Here is a 21,382-nt window from a genome sequence, read left to right as displayed (position 1 = left end):
AGGAATACAGCATACACACCTACATAATTATATATAAATTATAACACCACAGAATTTCAAATTCAATTCCAGTAACAATCATATCACTTCATCACAACTCTAGATCAGCATGTATGAAACATGGATTGCACCAACTCAATTATTTCATGTGCCACAAAAGAAAAAATAAAATTAAAATGGTGTCTGGCTGTGATCTCATCTCTCAGTCCACCTCCCGTGTAAGACTCGCCTCGTCTACGAGTCCTGGCAGTGACAGAGTTATGATCGGTCCACTTCTACTTCTTACAACGTTGAGGTTACATGAAGCTTCCATTTGAGCTAGCGGTGGCTAACTTATTGAGTAGCTTACTGGCAAGTTAAGTTATGCAGTGTGTAGATGACAATAATGATTACAGCAGCACCGCTCTCACATAGGTAGGTTCCACAGGAGAGTAAGACCTCACGGATGAGTTCTGCATCCGGAACTTTCTCAAAATCCCATCCCAATTATACATTTAGCAAACAAATTCCAGAGCAGCCCAGTTTTCAAGTCTTTACATTCCTGAGAGACAGCAGAGACCTTGAGTGACCCGACCCAGAAAAGCAATACAAGTCAACAAATTCATCAGAACCCATTACAGCAGATTTGTGGTTACACCTGTAAAATGGACAAACAGACAATAAGACCCAAATTTTACATCATGATAAAGGTCACAGTAAAACGTGCATCATTTGCATCAGCTAGATACAATGCAAGTAAAATCTTCATTGTCTTCTGGTTTCTTCAAAAACAAATTTTTATCAGATCGACTTTGTTTCCGTAGTTGACATCCTACATCAGGATATATTCACAGCAGAATGCCACAGAAGGACAGAGAAGACCACCTGTGAGTTACTGATATGGACTTTAGTCATATAAAGGATGAAACATGCTTAACTTTAGTGTATATGCACTACCGATTGCCTTTTCATGCTGCTTGAAGATCGTACCAAGCAAACAAGAATTAAAAAATAATTATCCAAACTTACATTCACCACTCACAAACAGGGGTTTCAATCTGAGACTAATAGTGTCTTGACCACAGTGTATTTAAAACAAAGTTTCACAGCAAAACACCAATACTGAACTTTGTGCAGGATCAACTTGGGACCCCTCATACAAGATAGAAATTTCTCCAAAGAAAACAGTAATAATTTTTTTCAAAAGGTGTTTTGTCCTTTGCCTGTCGAACCAGCTTGTTTTACATGACATGCAGACTTGTATCTTTGCTGGTTTAAAAATAATAATTATTTAAAATTATGAAATCCACAACATTTCAGTCTATCATTAGCAAAATAGACAGCACTTTCCTCTGCCATTTGCAGCAAAAGTTTGGACACACTTCAATGGATGCATGTTTTTATTATTTTTTAAATTTCTTTCTAAAATACATTTTAAACATTATGCTTTAACTTGTTTCAAGACAAACATAAATAGGTCAATGTATGTACATTTTCAAAAGACTTTAAATAGAATCATTTTCTTAGCACTTAGCACATGTGGGAAGTGCCTCTGGGTAGTGGTTAACAGAATGTAAACAGTGCATCAAAACAAGGGCTCGCAACCATGAAATATATCTATATATAAACAAGTTCTGATTTGTTTAACAAACTGTCACATTTGTGTTTTCATAGTTTTGACGTCTTTTTAAATAATAGAGAAGTGGGAAATGGTAATAAATAAATAAATAAATAAATAAATAAATAAATAAATAAATAAATGTGTCCAGACTTTTAACTGCTGTGGTATACATTTCATAGTTTTTATTTCAGCACAGGCAGTCAACATGTTCTGATGAACTGGTTCAGTTGGTAAGAATATTCAAAATAGAGGGCGCAGAAATTCACAAGCTCAATGTCTATGATCCGCTTTTGTATCAACGGATATAGCAGCACTAGAAATTGCGGATTGTTTTTAAAGACTTTTTGCAAAACTAAGGCTCATTAAGAGCTTGATTTAGCAACAAGTGAGATAGTGGCACCTATATGAACAGTGCCCATTGTTTTCAACTTAACTGAAAACCTGCAAGATTTGGTTCAAACAAAAACAAAAGCCAACTACTTTCTTACTGACAAAATGCAATGGTCATCCTGAATAAGTATAGCTGAGCAACTACAATGTCAACAAATCAGTTTAAGCAGATTCATTGACAAAAAACAAAAATAAAAACCGCTATTTTGGTAAACATGTAGTTCCTCAATAGTGGTCCAAAATTGGCATGCATTTTATCAAAAATAAAGAACCTTTGATAACGGATATAAAGTCTTGCAGCAGAGCAGACCATCATTGCTCAGGTCACAGTTCACAACTTCCAGTGTTAAAATGATTCCCAAGTGGTACATCGTCTCTTCAGCAAAGGAGTCTACGTTACTGATTATTAGGGTCCCATCAAAGTCACAGAGTTTTTTCCCCTGTAATAAACAATCTGCCATGAAATATGGTAAAATTAATCTTTGTGGACTGCACCCTAACTGGAAGTTTGTGCAAAGCTTACTTGACATTTTGGATTTATGTAGCATCCAAATGTGTAAGTTCATTTGCACCAGGAGACAGTCCAAGTAATTGTTTTCATAGCAAATGAGTTGATATGCAATACATCACTCTAGAGTGCTTGAATTTGGGCAAAAAAAGTTCATTACTTTCATTCAGCCATTAAGTATGTATGGCAGACTAGGCTACTACCTTCTGCAGTTAAAAAATGTTGTTTAATAACTGCCATGAAATGTAGCATTCTGTTGTAAAATCTGTAAAACAAATGTGATTTTTGAAAGACTAGGAAACAAAGCAGATTTTGCTGAGAAATCAGTAGGGCCCTACTGATTGTGGATGGCACCTTCATTCTCACTACAACAACTGCTAATATAGTGACTGTATAACGAGAGGCAAAAACGAGACAAAACAAAGGCCACAAACAACAAAACGTTTACAAAGACAGCAGACTGGACAGATGTTTGCGTCTGCACAGCGTCTTACTGTCACGACTGTGCGGCGCTCTTGGCATTGCTGCGCGGCGCTCTCGGCTTGCTGGCGATCTGTGGCGCCACCCACTGCCAGGCCCTGCAGGCCAGAAGCAGGCCCATGACCAGGGCCCAGGTCCGCACTGGCGACAGGAGGAACGCCAGGAGCCCGTAGGTCTCCAGCAGGAAGTAGCAGGAGTAGGCCTGCCAGGCGAGGAGGAGGAGCATGGCCAGGTGCACGGCCAGGGCCCACCAGCGGCCCCCCGGACGGAAGAACTGCGAGCGAAATGAGCAACCACGCCAACGCTGGTGGAGGCTCCAGCAGAGGTAGCATGTCAGAGGCATGTTGAAGAAGATCAGCTGGAGAAGATGGAGGTAGAAGGCTATGGTCAAACACCACCTCCCCTTACAGGAGCCGGTGCGTAAGGCACCAAGAACTACTTGTAAGGGTCTGACGGATTCCTCTCAGACCTCAAAATGAGAACCTGTTTCACCCTTCCACTGGGTGGTCATAACCTCAGCCCTCCCCCAGGCTTCTACTAGAGGCCTGGGAGTTCGAGGGTGTGTGTGTGTACACTGAAATGAGGAACCTCAGGTGCATGTGCGACACCTACCTGAATTATACCCACAACATAGGTCAGACTCCCCTCCAGAAAATGCCCGTCCACAAACACGCCAAAAGCAAAGCAGGCTCCGTTGTGCCCATCAATCACCTCCCCAATAAACCATGGACCTGCAAACCAGCTAATAAATCAGGTTCATGCAGGACACTAATGACTTGCAGGACAAAGTTTCAGGTTGCAGAGGTCTTGTAACCCTGGAAAATGATCTCACCCTCTCACTATACAAAACCGTGATGACTTTTACAAGATAAAAAGAGTGTCTATTTGCTATTGGCCAGGCTTCATGCAACACCTCATATAGCAAACAGATACTGTGTGGTGACAGAGCAACTCCCTCTTAAACACTGGGAAATATATACATCACAGGTTCCACACTAACATACAGATGTTACTTCACTAAATCTGAACACTTAATGAATGCTGTTACTACTTTAACTTACCTAATGCAGTGCACAGATTAAACAGCAACAGGGTGTAGAAGAAGAAATTGATCTTGCTGACAAGGTGGAAGGACATAAACGCTTGAGACAGGTTTCCTAACAGGACAGAGTATGTGGCTTTCAGTATGATGCTCACTATGAGATCAGTGGTCTTTTTGGTGATCATTTGGCAGGCAGGCCGTTTTTACCATGTCTCCGGTGAGCCACACCATGTGTGGAAGGTGCCTGAAGGAATCTGAATGTCACAAGGGCACCCACGTTCAACAGCACGACGGCCATGAAAGCGATCCGTGCCTGAGACATCACACACACATACAGGTATCAGGCAGTCATTTACAAACACCATCGTAAAGTAGGTTCATACCACTTAGTTAACTTGTGTACCAGGATGCAATGGTCAGTGAGGAGAATGAAGGACTGGAGGAAACCAAAGCCGGGTGCGAGGTCCTGCTCTAGGGTGAAAAGCTGCTCTCGCACTTTGGAATGACCCGCTGAGTCCTTAGGCGCGCACACATGGATCATAAAGAGAAAGACAGGGGCATTCATGAAGGATAAAAGACATGATCTGTCCCTATGAGCTGCTTCTTTCCTGGGTTGATATTTCCTACTCAAGGCTGCAACCAGCCAGCTTGACCTGAGCAGGCCCTGCTTACCTCCACTTTGACCATGATGGTGTGCAGTCCGGCGAGGTAGAGCGAGGGGTCCCAGCGCAGCACATGCAGAGGCCCCCTCACTGAGGTGGCTTTCCCCAGGGCCGCTCCGTCCACGTAGACATGCACAGCTGTGACCGGTGCAGGTGAGAAGACCAGGATCCTGCCGGGAGAGGACCAAGGTCACCACTGTGCACTACATCACCATTCCAAACTTAAGCCACTGTATCAGGAAACGGAGACTGCATGTAACGTGGGACAGAGTTTGTTTGGCACTGTGGGGTGAACATGATCCTCTTGCAGGCAGGGATACTGTTGTGGTCCAGGCTAAAGAAGACAAATCACAATCACAGAGGGGACACCTGATGTGGGTGGAGCTGCCCATGCGGCCCAGAGGCTCCACTGCTGGGTTGAGATACAGTGCCTCTTTTGGATTGGTGATGACCACCGCTGGCCAGTCTTCAAACGTTAGGTCTGAGAAGCTCAAGAGGTCATGGTCAAGGGCCAGCACTCTATACCTGGACACAGGAATAAGACATGACTGACTTCAGAGGAAATTGCTGATCTGGGTGAGGATTAAAATACAATAATCATGTGAAGTGACCGATCCCTAGTCTGCTAGTTCATGGCGGACCAGTTTGCCACATGCATATAGAACACACATCTGACAACAATATAAAAAACACAGAAAACTACAGAAACCGGGAAGGATTTCTTTCATCAGGATTTCTAACAATAATTAATACTATCCAAAAAGAGAGGCAAAAGACATTCCTACTGAAGAATGCTGACTTTGGCCTTACTGCAAAATCCTGTTTTATGACACACCCCCTGATGTCCCAACAGAAGCCCAATACATTGTTCAGCACTTGTTTGGATCTCAGCATGCGTGTGTGTGTTGGCTCTGCCCTTCTGCACTTACCTGCGGTTGTCCATCCAGTCTCCCAGCTCCAGCTCGAGGGTGCCCGTGTAGTGTCTGCTGTGGAGGATGGGCATCAGGCCCCCCAGCGTATGCAGGTGGCCACACAGGTATGCCACCGCTGTGCTGCAGAGACCAAGCAACACGCCACACCACCAGCTCAAGGCTCAACGACATAGGCTTTGGCTCAGTGCCACCGCAAATGGCAACACGGAGGCGTGCACAACACACTTCTCATAGCTTCTCAGCGAGTGGAATACATTTTACAGAAGCCAAGACCAACACCATACATGTAACTGGATTGACAAAATAATCGTTCCTTCCCTGACCTCATGAGGGCTCGGACTCCTGGGAACGGGGAGATGATGGTGGATGTGGTGTAGTGTCCAAACCAGATCGTCTGGTTGCTGCTGCGGCTTTCCCGGCCAAACACGGCCAGCGTGTCCATCTGACTCTGTGGGGCAGGGTCATTTGGGGTCAGACAAAGACAGGACAAACAGAAAGTGACACACAACCATAGTCAACCATAATTAATCCCAAAAACGTTTACCTGATTAAGTATTCCAAAGAAGTTATAGGGTCGCTTGGGTCCAGGGATGAGTGTGGCATCAGCACAGATGAATGAATAGTTCCCAAAAGGTGTTGTGTGTACATAGTGAAAGGAGCCAACCTTCTGGGTAGCAGAATACTTCCTAAACCCCAAAAGGAAAAACACAATACTTAAGCACTTCATTTCATTCCTCATTCAAGTACTGAAAAGTAAAGGAAATGCATTCAAGTAAATCTTCAATGTCTATTCATTTCAAACTCACTTAGCCAACATTTTCATATTAGCCATAATTCTGTTCTAGACTCCATAACTGTTTACACATAAACAGGACTTAATTCATTGACTAAATGTATGTAAATGAATATGTCTGTTCATTTACAGACCATTACATGCAAGGAAGATTTCTCTGCTACACAATAAGTATCATTAATAGAATTTTTGCACAGACCTGTAGTAGTTGTTCACACTGTCCAAAGATATGATATTGAAGGCATCTGAGAAGAGAGGAAAGAGAATGTGAATTTAGACTGCAGTCTTCATAAAATTAAGGAAGACAATAAGCCATCTGGCTAATGAGAGTCCTTGCCTAGAATCACTGGTAATGCAACAGCAGTTACAGGGAAATGGTACAGATACTGGAAAAATTACAAACAAGGCTGGGAAGAGCTGAGCTAAGGGCTGTGCATGAATTCCTGGTCACCATCTTTTCTACTACACCCAGAGTACTACAGGTTTTCTTCTTACTACAACAGTCATTTACTGAAGTTACTTCAGTAACAAAAGGGCACAGAGATACTTGCCATGGTTTCCACGAATGTCGATCCATTTGGTTTGTTCCAGCACTCGTGACCTCTTCAGAACGTTGTAATAGGCCTGCCATTCCACCTCGTGTTGAAGGGAACCAACTTTATTCTTAGTCTTTGCATCTGTTAAGTCCCCTGATAAATAGGCATCTCAATCAGGAATAATACTCCACAAACGTTTCACCACTGCCACAAGCCAGGGCAGAGTTTTGAAGGCATTTGGACCAGGAACTGATAGCATAAGTCTCTGAATAAATACTGTTGCACTATTTGATAGCTCCATGTCTATTGCTTATACAGAAAATTCTTTAAATGTATCCAGCTCAAGCATGTATAGGAATTGAGGGTTTAAAAATGTGCTCTAAAAATAAAATTATGACCCATTTACATCTTGTTTTGGGTTTAACAAATGGCCATGCATAAGGGATTACTAATAAGTTAATTAATTAATTGGCTAGATATTAAGCAATTAACAATTAACAGTTCTTGGTTCAAGTTTGGTTTATTCGTCACATACATAGTCATACACAGTATAACGCGCAGTGAAATGGTGGTGGTTATTACTGTAAACAGCCAGGTGATGATGATACTGCAGCCTACTCACATTGCAGGTTTCTGACAATAGTCTCTAAATGTTTACACTCACCTGTAGCCAGTACAAGGGCTGGTTTAATGACATCTATAGTGTCAGTACAGAATCTTTCAAAGTCTGGTATGCGTCTTGGATCATGGAAGCGACTAATATGAATGTCCGATACCTGTAGAAAACAGCAACACAGGTTATAACTCATTAGTAGGCAACTTCTTAGTAGGCATGTATATAAACCTATTTAGCTATAGGACAAGAAGGTTTTCTCAGGGGTATTAGTGGAGGCATCTACTGCAAGCCAGAATCCAGATCAGCCAGACTTTCCTGCTAATCTACACTATATACTCTGTTTCATTGTTTAAGGCACTTCTTGCCACACATCTAGTTTGACAACCATTAAACGCTAAAAATGGGCTGAACTGGTAATATTTCAAGAGACGTGCTTAGAACTTCCATTGTTTCTGCTCTAGCACACCTGTTAAACCTAATAGTTATATGATGAGTTTAATGAAACAAGCAGAAAAAAAAAATAATAAAAAAAAATTAAAAAAATTAAAAAAAATCACCAAATTGTCCTGGACTCTGGCTCCAGGTTTGCAGAAATTTTCCCAGATATCTCTCTCTCTCTCATATTGTGTGTGTGTGTGTGTGTGTGTGTGTGTATGTATATATATATATATATATATATATATATATATATATATATATATATATACACACACACACACACACACACACACACACACACACACAAATATATAAACATAAAACAACTACTATATGTCCTAGCTACTGATGCAGGCTCAAGGCAGAATTTTATTTATAGTTAACGAATCCCTATTCTTTATTGTCAGTCATATGTATTTTGTGAGCTCTCAGTTACCGGGAAGTTAGTTTGATGGTACTGATCCGATCCCAAATGCATCTTGGCAACTCACCTGAATAAACCAAAATACGTTATCCAGCTGCTCACCGGGATATGGTGGCTCGATTTTCTTAATACGATCGCCATCAGAATGCTTTAAACTCCGTTGAGGGTGCCAAGCGGTGTCATAACTATCCAGCACCCAAGAAGCAAAGCACGCAAGCACTAAGCCGATAATAACCAGAAGGGCAAATACCCGTAGCATCCCGACAGGAACAGCTCTTAAGGTGACGCGACAGAAGTCCAAACCCCTGACCAAAATCACTGACATGTAATAAACACGGGATAGGTGGCCATGGCCTTTCTTTCCTCGGGCTGGAGTAGCTTCATGGGAGATTTCGGCAACCTAGAAAATCCTCGGCTGTTCAATGGAAGGAAGACTGGGCAAAGCTTGCAATAGGACCAATCCTGTACAATTGAAACTTCCGCGTTGATGGGCTTTTACAGCCAGGCCACATATCGTGCACTGACAAGCCATGTGACTCGTTTCCGCAAAGCAGGAAAACGCGCTTCCGTAGAGAATGCGTTAGGGACTGTACCTTGAATGCTACGTGAGCTTGTCACGGAATTCTTGTCAAAGATCATTTGGCTACTTAGATCATTTGCTTAAAAAAAGAAAGAAAGATTGCTTTTAAATGAAAACGACATAAGTGTTGATTCGGTCTGGATTACCATTGCCCATGCAGAAGTCTAAACGTATGCCTAGAGGGTAAACTGTGATCGCGGTTATCTTACGCAAGGCTTACCATAGTTCCACAGCCGTCCATTTAACATTTGGTTGGCAATTTATATTACATGATTAATTAATTAGCTAACGCTCCGAGGACGCCCTACCCTTGCGCTCATGCATCTGCGCATGTGCAGTAGCTTCTAGTTCCGTGGTGGACGACGAATCCTTTACCGCTGTAACTACTGAAGGCATAAAATGACTTTAACGTCTTTGTGGATGTAAAGCCGGTTTTAGTGTGCTGTGTTTGTGGCTCTCGCTTATAAGATTCTAAACCAGATAGCTACGTCGTTTGTGCCAAGTGAACGGTCCTGTAGTTAGCTAGCCAAGGTAAGAAACTTTGACAGTAGCAGCAACACGCTAGCTGTCCTAGCTAAGATAGCTTAGCTCTTTTTAGTCAGCGGGTTCATTCGGCTGGTGTGCACGACCGCCGATAGCGTTTAAACCCTCACATCAAGAAGGCGAAACGCTCGCTTAGACGTTGATTGAGTCGGGAGTGCCCGTTCTGAATCTCCATGCTAAATGGCTAAGAAGACCTATGATCTGTTGTTCAAGCTCCTACTTATTGGAGATTCTGGTGTGGGAAAAACTTGTGTGTTGTTTCGCTTCTCCGATGACGCTTTTAACACGACGTTTATTTCGACCATCGGTAAGGAAAGCGCAACTGTGTTTGTGTTGTTGTGTTAACTGCAGTAACCGTAGAATCTGGGTCCACATATAATCTAGCCAAGCCTAATTGTAAACTATACATGTATGCGTTGCTCAGAAATATACAGGCCAGTTATGCATGCAGGCCAGTTATGCATACAGACAAAATGTGATATGATGACAATAAATGAGAGATTACACATCACAATTGGTGAAAAAGGAAGTGTAACTTAGGTTTGTGTGGTAAAGTTTATATTCTCTTTTTTTTCAGGAATAGACTTCAAAATTAAAACAGTTGAACTGCAAGGCAAGAGGATTAAACTTCAGATATGGTGAGTCTTCAATACTGAAATATCTGGAATATATCCTGTGCAGTTAAGAAAGGATCTGTAAATTATAATGGTTTCATTTTAGGGATACTGCTGGCCAGGAGCGCTTTCACACCATCACAACCTCGTACTACAGAGGAGCTATGGGGATCCTGCTGGTCTATGACATCACTAACGCCAAAAGCTTCGAGAACATAAGCAAATGGTTGCGAAACATTGAGGAGGTAACTGGATCATAATTTAATAGATCCTTAAGATCATAGTTGATTGTAATTTAACATGATGGTTGATTGGGTCAAGAAATCCTTTTTTTTGTGTGTGTGTGTATGACCATGATTTTGGTCAACATAGCTGTTCTTTTCTGTCACAGTATCTCCAGTTGAATCTGTGTTTCCTTACATGACATTAGAGAGGAAAATGCCATTTTGGCACAACACCAATTTTTCAGTAAACAGTTATGTCAGTCACAACAGTTAGTGTGTTTTTCATGCTGATGTCATGTTTAACACAGATTGTAATTATTCCCCTAGCATGCAAATGAGGATGTGGAAAGAATGCTGCTGGGTAACAAGTGTGATATGGAGAACATGCGTGTGGTACCCAAGGCAAGGGGAGAGCAGGTAACTTCCTGTGATGGGTTAACCTAATTTTCCACAAGACGTTACTACACAGCTTATATCTAGGAGGATATATACTCAGTAGCCAGCCTTGTATCTGCACTTACTGGCCACTTGTAAATTTCTGACCATAGGCCCACTGTTGTCCAGACATTATTTGGGTGATCAACTGTTCTCAGTGCAGCATTAACACTGACTTAGTTGTGACTATTTAGCTGACATAAATTTATCATGTAGCGCATTAGGGCTGTAAAATACATCATTGCATTGTGATGCTTCTCTTCGACACCCCTCATATCATGTGTACATCATCTGACAGTAGTGATTTCACATTTCAGAATGTTTATGGCCGTTCGCGGTCTCGAACGTCAGTCCAGACACAAGCACGTGGATGTTGGCATCTGAACAGTCTCCAAATTTATTGCCTTCACAGTCAAAGCATATTAAAAGTGTGCTGCATGAACACCCTTGGGTCCTCACCTGTTAAATCATTTTAATCCACTGTCCTGTGGTTTAACAGTTGATGGGCTAGAGGATGGCTAACGTGTGGCAATCGATGACTCTAACTGTTCACCTACAAGCTGTTTCTAGTGATGTGGCTGGTGAGGGTATATAATGCAGTGTAATTTGTAAGCACAGCAGTTAAGGTTAGAGTTAGAAGATTCTTGCATAATGTTTGGTTCAAAGTTGGCCTTGCTCTTTTGTTTTCAGATTGCCTCAGAACACAACATTCGTTTCTTTGAAACCAGTGCAAAAGCGAACATCAACATTGAAACTGCATTCCTCACACTTGCTGAAGACATATTGCGAAAGGTTAGTCCCCTGAATGGCAATTGGAATTGATGTAGTACACTAAAGTTATTAGACCCATGTAAGTGTTCTGTAGTTTCGGTTTGCTTTAATTGAAATGAACTAAAACTCTGATACATCTACACAAAAGTCAGAATGAGTCTAGTGCTTATGTACAGTTCAACTCAACAACTATATAGCACTGTTGTCTTATGTTGTCTTTTTCATGCTTTTAGACACCTGGAAAAGAGACAGCTCCTGAAAACGTTGACATGAACAGGCAGAGTGGCTCTGCAGGGGGGATGAAGTGCTGCAGTTAGACAGCAATTTTAAAGCTTCTCTTCGACACCCCTCATATCATGTGTACATCATAAGTCTCTTACAGCTATGTTAAATGAAGTTCCTATCATGCTGGATTAGACTTTTACCTCTTATTATACTTGACCAGTCATTATACACATAAAAGGAAACAGCAAGAAACAAACAAAAAAAAAACATACTTTTTATTTCCCTATTATTTCTAAATTAATAAGAGTATTTGGTACATTTAGTGATACTCTCTTACAACTACACTGTCTAGAATAAATTTAGTTAGCTGTTACAAAAAGATTTAGAGCAGATGAATGTGAACTAAACATGAAAGGGACATTCCACTAAATATACATTCATAGTGAACACTAAATGTGCCTTAAATACCATTATAGATCGGTGAGATTAGTGATAATGGTGTTGGAGTGTTCTAGTTGTTGAACTGTAATGATTTTATAGCACACCCCCTCATGAAATTCAGAAATCAAACAGTTGTGCCCTTCACCCAGCAGCAGGGATGTATTTTTGGCTCTCTTTTGTTTCAAGGTAGAGCCTTTTAATGGAACACCTAGTACACATGCAGTACTGTATCTGTAAGGGAACTGATTATTTTGGTTGTCTGTACTGTAGTTTAATTAATAATTTTCAACCCATTAACAGGTCATCTTTATCTATGTAGACAGCCAATGTATGGAATAACATCCAAATACTTCAGAACTTATTTTTTGTTTGGTTCTTTAAAAGAAATAATGTTTTAACTGACATTCCTTTTGTGGCTAGTTTAAAAGTACTTATGCACACTTTGAACTTCCCTCAAGGAGTGCAACACAGTAGTGAATGAGAAGTGAACAAATGCTGCTCTATGTAACTTTCCCACTCACTCAGTATCTGCCGGAGATCATGCACTTCTCTGAACTTGGAGTTCTGGCTGCAAAAGTTCATTCTGGAAACAGGCTAATGAACAGAGGCATGCTCTGCTACTACTTTGTTTGGTTTAACTGCTGCTGTTCAGTTGATGTTTTTTCTTTCTCTTTTCTTTTAAGGAGATGTTTACGGTATTTGGTTCAGGATTTGACATTTCCATAACATTTTTCTGACAGTACCTTTTAACACACATTTCTTGAGGGGTAAAGGGAAGGTATATGTAAGATTACACTGAACTATTATACTAACCATAGAGCTGTTTCAGACAAAAGGCTTGGCTGAGTGATTACTCTTGTTAATTTTACAGTGGAGTGGCTGCATTTTCTACATTTTCCTTCTAATACTCTCCTAAAAAGGCCTTACTAGTATTCCTTACTTGTTAAGTGGATTAATTCAACCACAACGTAACAGTTGGCTCTCTGTCTAAATGTAAATAACAGCTTTATAATAACTACTTTACTCTTGCCTTTTGCACTTTTCTAATGGTGGTTTATGGATCCTGGTTCTAGTCAGGGTCAGTTGTAGGCTGCTTTGCCAGGATGGAAGCTGGTGAAACAGAATCACATGCCTGAGACTGAGCAGTTGACAAGTCAGTTAATAACACCTATACATTTAAGAGATTTGGGGGGAGGGGGTTGGCTTTCATATTCCCCAATAGTGGATAGGCAGCGTCCACCCTTGCTCATCCTAAAACCATCTCTGGTTTACATTTTAATAACTCTAAAATCATAGAAAAACATACTGCTGATTGAGATGTTTCTTGATTGACTAGTTACCTAGTAGTATAATGAGTAATAAATAGGCTTCTGCCAATGATTAAAATGGAATGACGGGAATTTGTTAGTTTTGTAGTGCAATAAACTCACTTTTCACAAACATCTGGCCTGTGTTTCATGTTGCCAGTCAAGATTTCCTTGTGAAGCCTGTGCCAGAAATGATCATGTGGCACTTAGCACTATGCAAATGAGATGTCAGTGTAAGGAGCACTTGAACAATTTGGCTACGATGTGCAGCATGTATTTTATCAAGCACAGTGGAGATTGTAAATGAATTAAAGGTACTAAGATTGTCTAAGAGAGAAATGTGGACTTCCTGGCTACACCCAAATTAAAATGTGTAATACCTATCTAGCATTGTTCCAATACTTCATCCATGTGTATTTGCAGTGTTTTAAGTTTGGTAACAAAGTTGTTTAATGTTCAAATTAAAACGCAATGACAACAGCCTCAGAGATTTCATGTTTATTTTCCCATGGATTGTTTTGCATTGTACAGTCTACCCTAACAGACACATATCTGAACAAGTGCTAGTGATTTCCATGAAGCAGCGGTATTGATCTGGGTAAAGTGGAGGCTCTTGTAAATCAGATTCAAGATTAATTACAACACTGAGTTCTTAATATAAAATTATGAGCAACACAAAACATGTTAGATTTATTGTGTAATTTTACCTATGTGTACTGTGTAATTCTACATTTATTGTATCTCTCAAAGTGCAGTAAATCAGTTGTCTCCCATTTCCAACATCAAAAAAAGAAATTATAATATTAATAATATGCATTATTGGCACATGTTAATGAGTTCAGTTGTGAAATTTTCTACTTGGATCCTTGGCATGATCAAGCAAAAGTTGGCATGGAGTAAACTGGTTTCCAAACACCTCTTCAAAAGTCTTCATCTTTTCAACTAATTTGTCTGCGCCAAAGTTGTCCACGAACCGGAAAGGACCTATTAAGGAGAAATATTAACGTTGTAATTCAATGAATCAATATAATTTAAAAATATACATGTAGTAATTAGGTTAATATAATGTTGGTGAGGTATCACTATTTTGCAACACACTACTAAATACCAAATATCTACACCATGCGCCATGAAGTGACTGTTTAATAAAAACACATTTTGCAATATATGTGAAAAACATTTCCATGACCATTGGTCGTTTATAGATTAAATCTATGCTCTAGGTCATAAAAACTGTAGTTATGTGTTTCTCACCTCCTAGGAATGGGGGAAAGCCCAGGCCGAACACGGCTCCGATGTCCCCTTCAACTGGGTTGGTAAGGATGCCCTCCTGAAGGCAAAGTACGGCCTCGTTCACAAAGCGTGATATCAGCCGGTACTGGACGTCAGAGTCGGACGACCTGCGTGGACGCATTATGGGAGCGCAGGTGTTATTGTGTAGAACACACACAGGAAAACAGCAGAGAGAGCCATGCTGAAAAACATCTGGAAGAGTATGAACACACTTGTGCTGCACATTCATACTGTTTCATGGTTCAAATAAATCCTCTTTAGGTTCTGTACTATCTGATGATTTGTCACAAAAGGTACACGGCATCATCTAGACTTATGCCTAGACAGCCTGGTGGTACTGCAATGATAGTTATAGCATCTGAACAAAACCAAATAAACAGCAGTTCTACAGTAGTGAAAAGTGACTGTGGTATTGAATTACACAGGATTATGTGCAGGAAATTACAGCATTCCAACCAAGCAGGATTATCCACAAGTGCTCATCTCTTCCTAAGAAAATATGCATTCAGTCACTCTGAACATGGAGTAATTCACCTAATTGACTACTGCCAGTTTTTTAGAGATATTCAGTACAGTGTAAATGAATAAAATTTGTTTGTTTGATGCAATGCATTTTCAAGATGTATTTTGTTCTGATGAGTGAATATAGGGAGTACTAAAATCAAATGTCATTCAATTATTTCAAGCCACCCGTCTTAAATAAGAGGAATCCATTTCAAGGATGTTTCATCTGAAGATACAGTAAACAGATTTACAGCAATTACAACACAGATCCTTAAGCCTGAAACTTACTATTTCACATATGAGCCAAATCATGCTATTGTTACCAGTGTGAAGATAGAAGGCCGAAAAATAAAAAATTCTTTCATTCAGACTCCAGGTTAACTTACACTGCAGGGTTTGGCATCATCTTGTAAGACTCTACAATCTCTTTAAGTTCTGGGTTGATATCTTTGGGTTTGGGTTCAGATTGGTAGATGTAGAATCCCTTTCCAGACTTGCGGCCTAGCGAAACGCATACAAACTCAGCGTGGGTAACAACATGTACACAAATTAACAGCGGCTGAACACGCAACATGAATTAAAAGTCATGCAGGCGGGTTGCCAGTACCTTTGAATCCCTTCGCAACCATTGTCTTCAGCAGCTCAAGATTTCCTCCTCCAAATCTTGAGCCAAAAGCTTTGCCCAAGTTCTCGGCCATGTGAGCGGCCACGTCGATGCCCAATTCGTCAGCCAGAGTGGCAGCGCCCACCGGGAAGCCAAACCCTGTGGTCAGTGAGTCGAGCTTCTTAGGGTCCACGCCTTCCTGTGTTTATGCAGGGGTAATAAATTACTTAGACAGCCTGCTTTAGGAATACTATTATTCTTATTAAAAAGGAGAAACACAATGTTAAATGAATTAATGCATAGAAATACACAAACCTGTAGTACTCTGACTGCTTCAGCTAACATGGGGGCTAAGCACCTGGTGGTGTAAAACCCAGGTCCATCCTGCAATTTATGATGATCCAATTTAAAGACAAATACAAACGTTTTGGAAAAAATATTGTGTCAGTCTTATTTTGCCAAGGTTTCTCATTTTTATGGTTTTGGATTAATTTAATAAAATCAGTGGAAAGGAAGAGTAAGGGGGGGGGGGGGGGGTGATCCAATAAAAAAAAAGTAGTAATATGCACGACTGAGAAAGCATGAAGCCAAGTTTAATGGCTCTAGCTGAAAAGGTAATTAATATCTTAATACATGTCACTCCCATTTAGGGTAGCAAACATGACGACTCACCCCAACAACGATAACGACTTTGCCTTGCTTCAGGCCCAGTGCCACAGCAGAGGCTGTGGTATCCTTAGAGGTTTTATCAGTGGTGATGATCTCTAGAAGTTGCATTTTGTCCACTGGAGAGAAGTAATGCATTCCAACTACCTGTGGCAAAGCGCAGGGATTATATGCTTCACTCACTACCCAAAAAGATCTCAAAATTCTTTCCAAAAAGTCTTAAAAATCCAACTGACCTTCTCTGGTCGTTTACTGGCAGCTGCAATGTCTTTGATTGCGAGAGCTGCTGTGTTGGAAGCAAATACACAATTGGGAGGAATGACCTGTTAAGATAAAAGGATTAATGTGCAACAAATAAAATAAATACATCCTTCATTTAACAGATGAGTGTTAATGAGTGGACCAAATACTGTCCACTGTTCCGTTATGAAACATGTTTAATAATTGTCTTATTTTTACATGTGGAATTTTCTATTCATGATGAATTAAAATCATTTCAGTATGAAATAAGTAGGATCATGTGACTGGATAAAGTGACTTCTGATTCTGATGAGAAAGTTCCTTAATGCTCTAAAAACATTTTGACATATAGCTAACCACAGCTCTTAAGACCCTCTAAATAGAGCATACGCAAATTAATAGAGGATAGGTCTGGATGAAATTTGCAATTTAACTGCAAGCCCTATAGGCCCCAGGTCACAAATTTGACATCAAGAAACATGAACCTGAATCTGCTTACAGCTTCAACTTCTTTCAGGACTTTGTGTTTGATGGCGAGATCCTCAAACACTGCTTCAATAACCATGTCAGCCTTTTCAAATCCACTGTAATCTAGTTGTCCTGTAAGGTTAGACAAAATACTGTCCCTTTCAAAAGAGGTAATGCTCTTCTTCTTGGTCTTGTCATTTAGCCTGGGAGTGACAACCAGGATAAATAACATTAGTAGGTACAGTTCAATCTTTAAAAAAATATGCATGAATAATTTATGTAGAATTTATGTAGAGGTACCTAGTTCAATTCCTACAAACTCACCCTTTGTAAACCTGGTGCTGCCCCTGGTTGAGTGCTTCCTCTGTGATGTCTTTTAGAATGGTGTTGATGCTTTTTTCCACAGTCACCTGTGCTATGCCTGCCCCAATCAGCCCTGCTCCTAAGATGGCCAGGGTTCTATGAAGGACAGATTGGTTAATAGATTATTTACTGTCTACAAAGCAATGAAAACTGTTTTCAACACTGATCTACTCTTAAAATGCAAAATCACTGCTTTTTATCTGCAATCAGGGTTGCACTTACTTAACCTCCTTTTCAGGGACCCCAAATCGGTTTTTCTTGCAAGCAACTTGGCCATGGTAAAGTCCAACCAGTGCTTTGGATTCAGGAGTCATTGCCAGTTTACCAAAATTCTGCAATGTGAAAAGTTATATAAAGAACAAAGTGAAACATTTTTACTTATAGAACTGCTCAAATAATTCAACAGGTTTGTATATACACAGGTTAAACACACACACATTCTGTAAATTAATGTACTACACCTGTGACTCTGCAAGGTATCCTGCATCCGGGCCCTGCTCCATACCAGCTTTCACACACTACGGGAAGAATTGGGGAAAGCAAGAGGATGTTAAAATGAATCTGAGTGAAAGATTCAAGCTTAAAAGCTTTAAAAATACTGCCACCTATAATCCTTCTATCATTAGCTGTCAAAACCCAGATCACACACTGCTCAGAGACCCAGTGAGGCTGCATGTAGCTTTACTTCATCTTACAACACACCTGACACATGAAAACAGAGTGCAAATGCAAAATGGAACAGAGCAAAAATAACTAGATGCCATTGAAGAACGGAAGAAGTCTTCCATCAACTTCTATTTCATCTGGCACTAGACTACATGATAAGGCTGGCTAAGAGAGAAAAAAAGAAAGAAAAAAATATACAAAGTAAAAAGTGGAACTTCTGTATACCTCGATTATTTTCATAGGTGCAGGGTACAGCCCTTTTGTTTGTTTCAGAACTTTTTTCTCCACAGTACTGTAGATCCGATTTTGTACAAATGAATAGCTCATGACATGGTCTTGTATTTCTGTAAAGAAGAAATTAGCAGCACATAGGCTACATCATACTGATAGCAGACATCAAGGAAAATTGTAAAAACTACAAAAGGAATGACATGCAAGCATACTTTGCATCATATTCATTTCTTTGGTCAGTGCGAGTTTCTTGTTGACAATCCCACGGGCACAGTCAATAGCTACTTCCTCCAAATACTCAATGGTTCTTTCTTCTGGGCTCTTCAGTCCTGGACCTGGGTTATTTTTTAAATTGTTCATAAGAGAATTTCAATCACCCTCACTAGCAAAGCACAAATTGCCAAAAAGTACCAACAGGAATACAAAAATGACAAGGATCATTACCCAGCGTGTCGACCAGCTGGTGAACCAGTCCCATTTTCTTGGCTTTGTCTGCACGGATGTTCCTTCCTGTTAGCATCATATCAAAGGCATTTGGAAGACCAATCTAGATGAAAAGAACAAAACCTTTTACAAATCCTGATAACTGACATACATTAGCGTTCACAGGAGGGAAAACACATTGCACATTTATTAGTGTGCCAAGTTGACACTCTGTAAATGTGATCCTTCTGGAGTGAGAGAGACCATTTTTGGCAGCCTCTGTGTTCCTCCGGCCCCAGGGAGAAGACCCAGCATGACCTCAGGTGTGCCCAGAGCAGTCTTCTTACTCTTTGTGGCCACTCTGTACTGGCAGGCGATGGCAAACTACAAAACAGTGCGCGCAGCATGTCAGAATGAGGCTGTTTATGAATTACACACCATTTTGATTTTAGGAAGCCAACAATAAAACCAAAAGGTTAGCAGATGTAAAATCTGTCTGAAAATCAAATAACTGCAAACAAGTTTAATCAGGAAACTAACATATACACTAGCCTTTTATCTTGATCTACAATCTCTGACCAGAAACCCAACAATACTCAATAAATAATTCCAAATTTATTTATTAGAGTACCTCTAATCCCCCACCAAGACATGATCCATTGATGGCAGCAACAATAGGTTTTGGAGACTTCTCAATTTTCTCAAAAATCTTCTGACCTTCTTGAGAGAGTCTTGTTACTTCCTCTGTGCTTTTACATGCCTGAATCATACTAAATTCAATGGAGATTGGTGAGTAAGTTTGAATTAATAGTCAAGATATATATCTGGTGATTCAAGGTACAAAAATACATTGGGGTAAAAAGTTATACTGTGAAGGACTAACTTTATGTCAGCCCCTGCAATGAAGCAGCCAGGCTTGGAGGAGATCAGCACAACACTTTTTATTGCACTGTTGCCCATAACCTCATCCATAACTTCGGTCATCTCTTTCTGCATTTGAAGTGACAAGGTGTTAACCTATGGAGCCCAAAAAGAGGAAATACTTTAATTTTAAAAAAGGGACACACAGAACATAACATACATCAAAGCAAAATTTACCTTAGAATTTGGGTCACTGATGCGAATAACAGCCACATCTCCCTTGATCTCATAGTTTACATGTGTCCAAGCTGTATAAACATATTTTAGATAAATATCAGGAAAAGTTAGGAAAAATCAATGTCGAGAACACATTCCAAGCCAAATGATATGTAATACGGTGCGTGAATAAAAAAAAACACAAAGAAAGATCAAGTATTTACCCATTATGGAAGATGCTACAGAGATGTGTCGTCCGGAAGGACCTAAGCATAAAGCAACGTAGTAGTAAAACAGTCACTGAAAATCATCCAAATGTGTTATTATGCAACATATTTAGTTAATTAAAGTGAAAAATCATAATGGGTCAGATAAGGTCAGGGCTAAGACAAGTCACTGTCATAATGTTGGGTGGTACCGTCACACTTAAATAGAGCAGAGGTTGGGGTGAACTTTTACCTGCATTTTCTTCAGGCCCAATATCCCGAGTAATTATTTAAAACAGCCCCAAGGAATCACCTTTGATACTTACGTTTCGTGCGCCAATCGGTCAATAAAAACTAAAAGTGGTCTGCATGTATTTTTCGCTTTTCAGGCCTTCGCTACTCCCCAGCGATTTAACTGCAACACTAGCCACCTAGCCAACGCCAACAAGCGAAACTAGATGTGTTAGTTAGTCAATTTTGCTAGGCAAGCTGGTGCACGGAGCTAGCGTTAGAGGCGTAGTAAATCACAGTAGCTACCGACACAAAAGACCCAGCTGGTGGGATATGTAGCTTCACTTTTCAACAGTGGGGAAAAACCAGCGAACAGAAACGTCAACTCTAAAGAAGTTAGCGACCAGCGCTACGCTAGCGAGCTAGCCAGCAATAGCCATGCGCCTTACTCAGATGAAGAATTAAGAACTGACGGCATTTTCACTGGGACGGCAGCCAAACGTACAGCAAGTGTGGATACCTGAAAATAATGTGTTTCTCCTTGATCGTGTAATCTGGACCGAACAGCCACAGCTCGTAGCTACGCCAGCGCAGATAACGGAAAACGTGCGCAAAGTCTTGCGTTCTATTACGGTGGCCTGGAGCGTCCAATCACAGCAGCGTTAAGAGCGGAAAAACACATTTGCAAACATTTCCAACATGTTCTGGAAACAGGCTAATGAATAGAGGTATTCAGATTTTTCTTTTAAGTAGATGTTTACGGTATTAGTTTCAGGATTTGTCCTTTCTATAACATTTTTTCTTGAAGGCTAAAGGGAAGGTTACACTGAACAACTATTACACTAACCA

At 40.4% G+C, this 21,382-nt stretch overlaps 3 protein-coding genes across 7 annotated transcripts; 1 reads left to right on the top strand and 2 right to left on the bottom strand.

Moving 5' to 3' along the window:
- Window positions 1–24: 24 nt before the first annotated feature.
- Window positions 25–8,972, bottom strand: tmem62 (transmembrane protein 62). Of its 4 annotated transcripts, none has more exons than XM_027027311.3 (14): window positions 8,489–8,972; window positions 7,608–7,719; window positions 6,959–7,096; window positions 6,607–6,652; window positions 6,159–6,300; window positions 5,938–6,062; window positions 5,612–5,734; window positions 5,052–5,207; window positions 4,693–4,852; window positions 4,424–4,537; window positions 4,228–4,333; window positions 4,040–4,135; window positions 3,591–3,709; window positions 25–637 (listed from the first exon to the last, which is right to left on the bottom strand). In XM_027027311.3, the coding sequence occupies exons 1-14, from the start codon at window positions 8,744–8,746 to the stop codon at window positions 632–634; spliced, it is 1,701 nt and encodes a 566-aa protein (XP_026883112.2). In that variant the 5' UTR covers window positions 8,747–8,972; the 3' UTR covers window positions 25–631. The 4 variants fall into 4 exon arrangements, with proteins under 4 accessions (XP_026883112.2, XP_081577973.1, XP_026883111.2 ...); XM_027027310.3 differs by lacking the exon at window positions 25–637 and adding an exon at window positions 1,952–3,336; XM_081721846.1 differs by lacking the exon at window positions 25–637 and adding an exon at window positions 1,952–3,336 and having other exon boundaries at window positions 8,434–8,516.
- A 57-nt stretch (window positions 8,973–9,029) lies between these two features.
- LOC113588217 (ras-related protein Rab-10-like) lies at window positions 9,030–13,694 on the top strand. Its single transcript, XM_027027313.3, has 6 exons — window positions 9,030–9,851; window positions 10,122–10,182; window positions 10,265–10,403; window positions 10,710–10,799; window positions 11,508–11,609; window positions 11,822–13,694. The coding sequence occupies exons 1-6, from the start codon at window positions 9,725–9,727 to the stop codon at window positions 11,903–11,905; spliced, it is 603 nt and encodes a 200-aa protein (XP_026883114.2). The 5' UTR covers window positions 9,030–9,724; the 3' UTR covers window positions 11,906–13,694.
- Window positions 13,695–14,044: 350 nt separating this feature from the next.
- On the bottom strand, window positions 14,045–21,084 carry LOC113586544 (trifunctional enzyme subunit alpha, mitochondrial-like). 2 transcript variants are annotated; one of them, XM_035532657.2, is made up of 20 exons: window positions 21,054–21,084; window positions 20,321–20,362; window positions 20,118–20,188; window positions 19,903–20,036; window positions 19,651–19,789; window positions 19,284–19,403; window positions 19,041–19,143; window positions 18,809–18,931; window positions 18,591–18,709; window positions 18,161–18,217; window positions 17,922–18,031; window positions 17,661–17,795; window positions 17,368–17,539; window positions 16,865–16,951; window positions 16,635–16,775; window positions 16,278–16,346; window positions 15,966–16,161; window positions 15,745–15,859; window positions 14,816–14,961; window positions 14,045–14,545 (listed from the first exon to the last, which is right to left on the bottom strand). In XM_035532657.2, the coding sequence occupies exons 2-20, from the start codon at window positions 20,322–20,324 to the stop codon at window positions 14,400–14,402; spliced, it is 2,187 nt and encodes a 728-aa protein (XP_035388550.1). In that variant the 5' UTR covers window positions 20,325–20,362; window positions 21,054–21,084; the 3' UTR covers window positions 14,045–14,399. The 2 variants fall into 2 exon arrangements, with proteins under 2 accessions (XP_035388550.1, XP_035388549.1); XM_035532656.2 differs by lacking the exon at window positions 21,054–21,084 and adding an exon at window positions 20,629–21,017.
- Window positions 21,085–21,382: the final 298 nt, after the last annotated feature.

The sequence above is a fragment of the Electrophorus electricus genome, chromosome 10 (assembly GCF_041902795.1).
Source record: "Electrophorus electricus isolate QZ-2024a chromosome 10, ASM4190279v1, whole genome shotgun sequence".
Lineage (NCBI taxonomy): Eukaryota > Metazoa > Chordata > Actinopteri > Gymnotiformes > Gymnotidae > Electrophorus > Electrophorus electricus.
This window is presented reverse-complemented; position numbering and strand designations above follow the sequence as displayed.

What these genes read in the sequence shown, in the direction of transcription:
- tmem62 (XM_027027310.3), bottom strand. Translation starts at nt 8,746, where the DNA reads ATGTCAGTGATTTTGGTCAGGGGTTTGGACTTCTGTCGCGTCACCTTA. An exon ending in CCATCATGGTCAAAGTGGAG is followed by an intron (nt 4,538 to 4,692) that starts GTAAGCAGGGCC and finishes TGCGCGCCTAAG; the next exon opens with GACTCAGCGGGTCATTCCAA. An exon ending in ATGTTGTGGGTATAATTCAG is followed by an intron (nt 3,337 to 3,590) that starts GTAGGTGTCGCA and finishes CATCTTCTCCAG; the next exon opens with CTGATCTTCTTCAACATGCC.
- LOC113588217 (XM_027027313.3), top strand. Translation starts at nt 9,725, where the DNA reads ATGGCTAAGAAGACCTATGATCTGTTGTTCAAGCTCCTACTTATTGGA. An exon ending in GACGTTTATTTCGACCATCG is followed by an intron (nt 9,852 to 10,121) that starts GTAAGGAAAGCG and finishes CTTTTTTTTCAG; the next exon opens with GAATAGACTTCAAAATTAAA. An exon ending in AGGATTAAACTTCAGATATG is followed by an intron (nt 10,183 to 10,264) that starts GTGAGTCTTCAA and finishes GTTTCATTTTAG; the next exon opens with GGATACTGCTGGCCAGGAGC.
- LOC113586544 (XM_035532657.2), bottom strand. An exon ending in AAGCAGTCAGAGTACTACAG is followed by an intron (nt 16,162 to 16,277) that starts GTTTGTGTATTT and finishes GCATAAACACAG; the next exon opens with GAAGGCGTGGACCCTAAGAA. An exon ending in CTTTCCCCCATTCCTAGGAG is followed by an intron (nt 14,546 to 14,815) that starts GTGAGAAACACA and finishes TCTCCTTAATAG; the next exon opens with GTCCTTTCCGGTTCGTGGAC.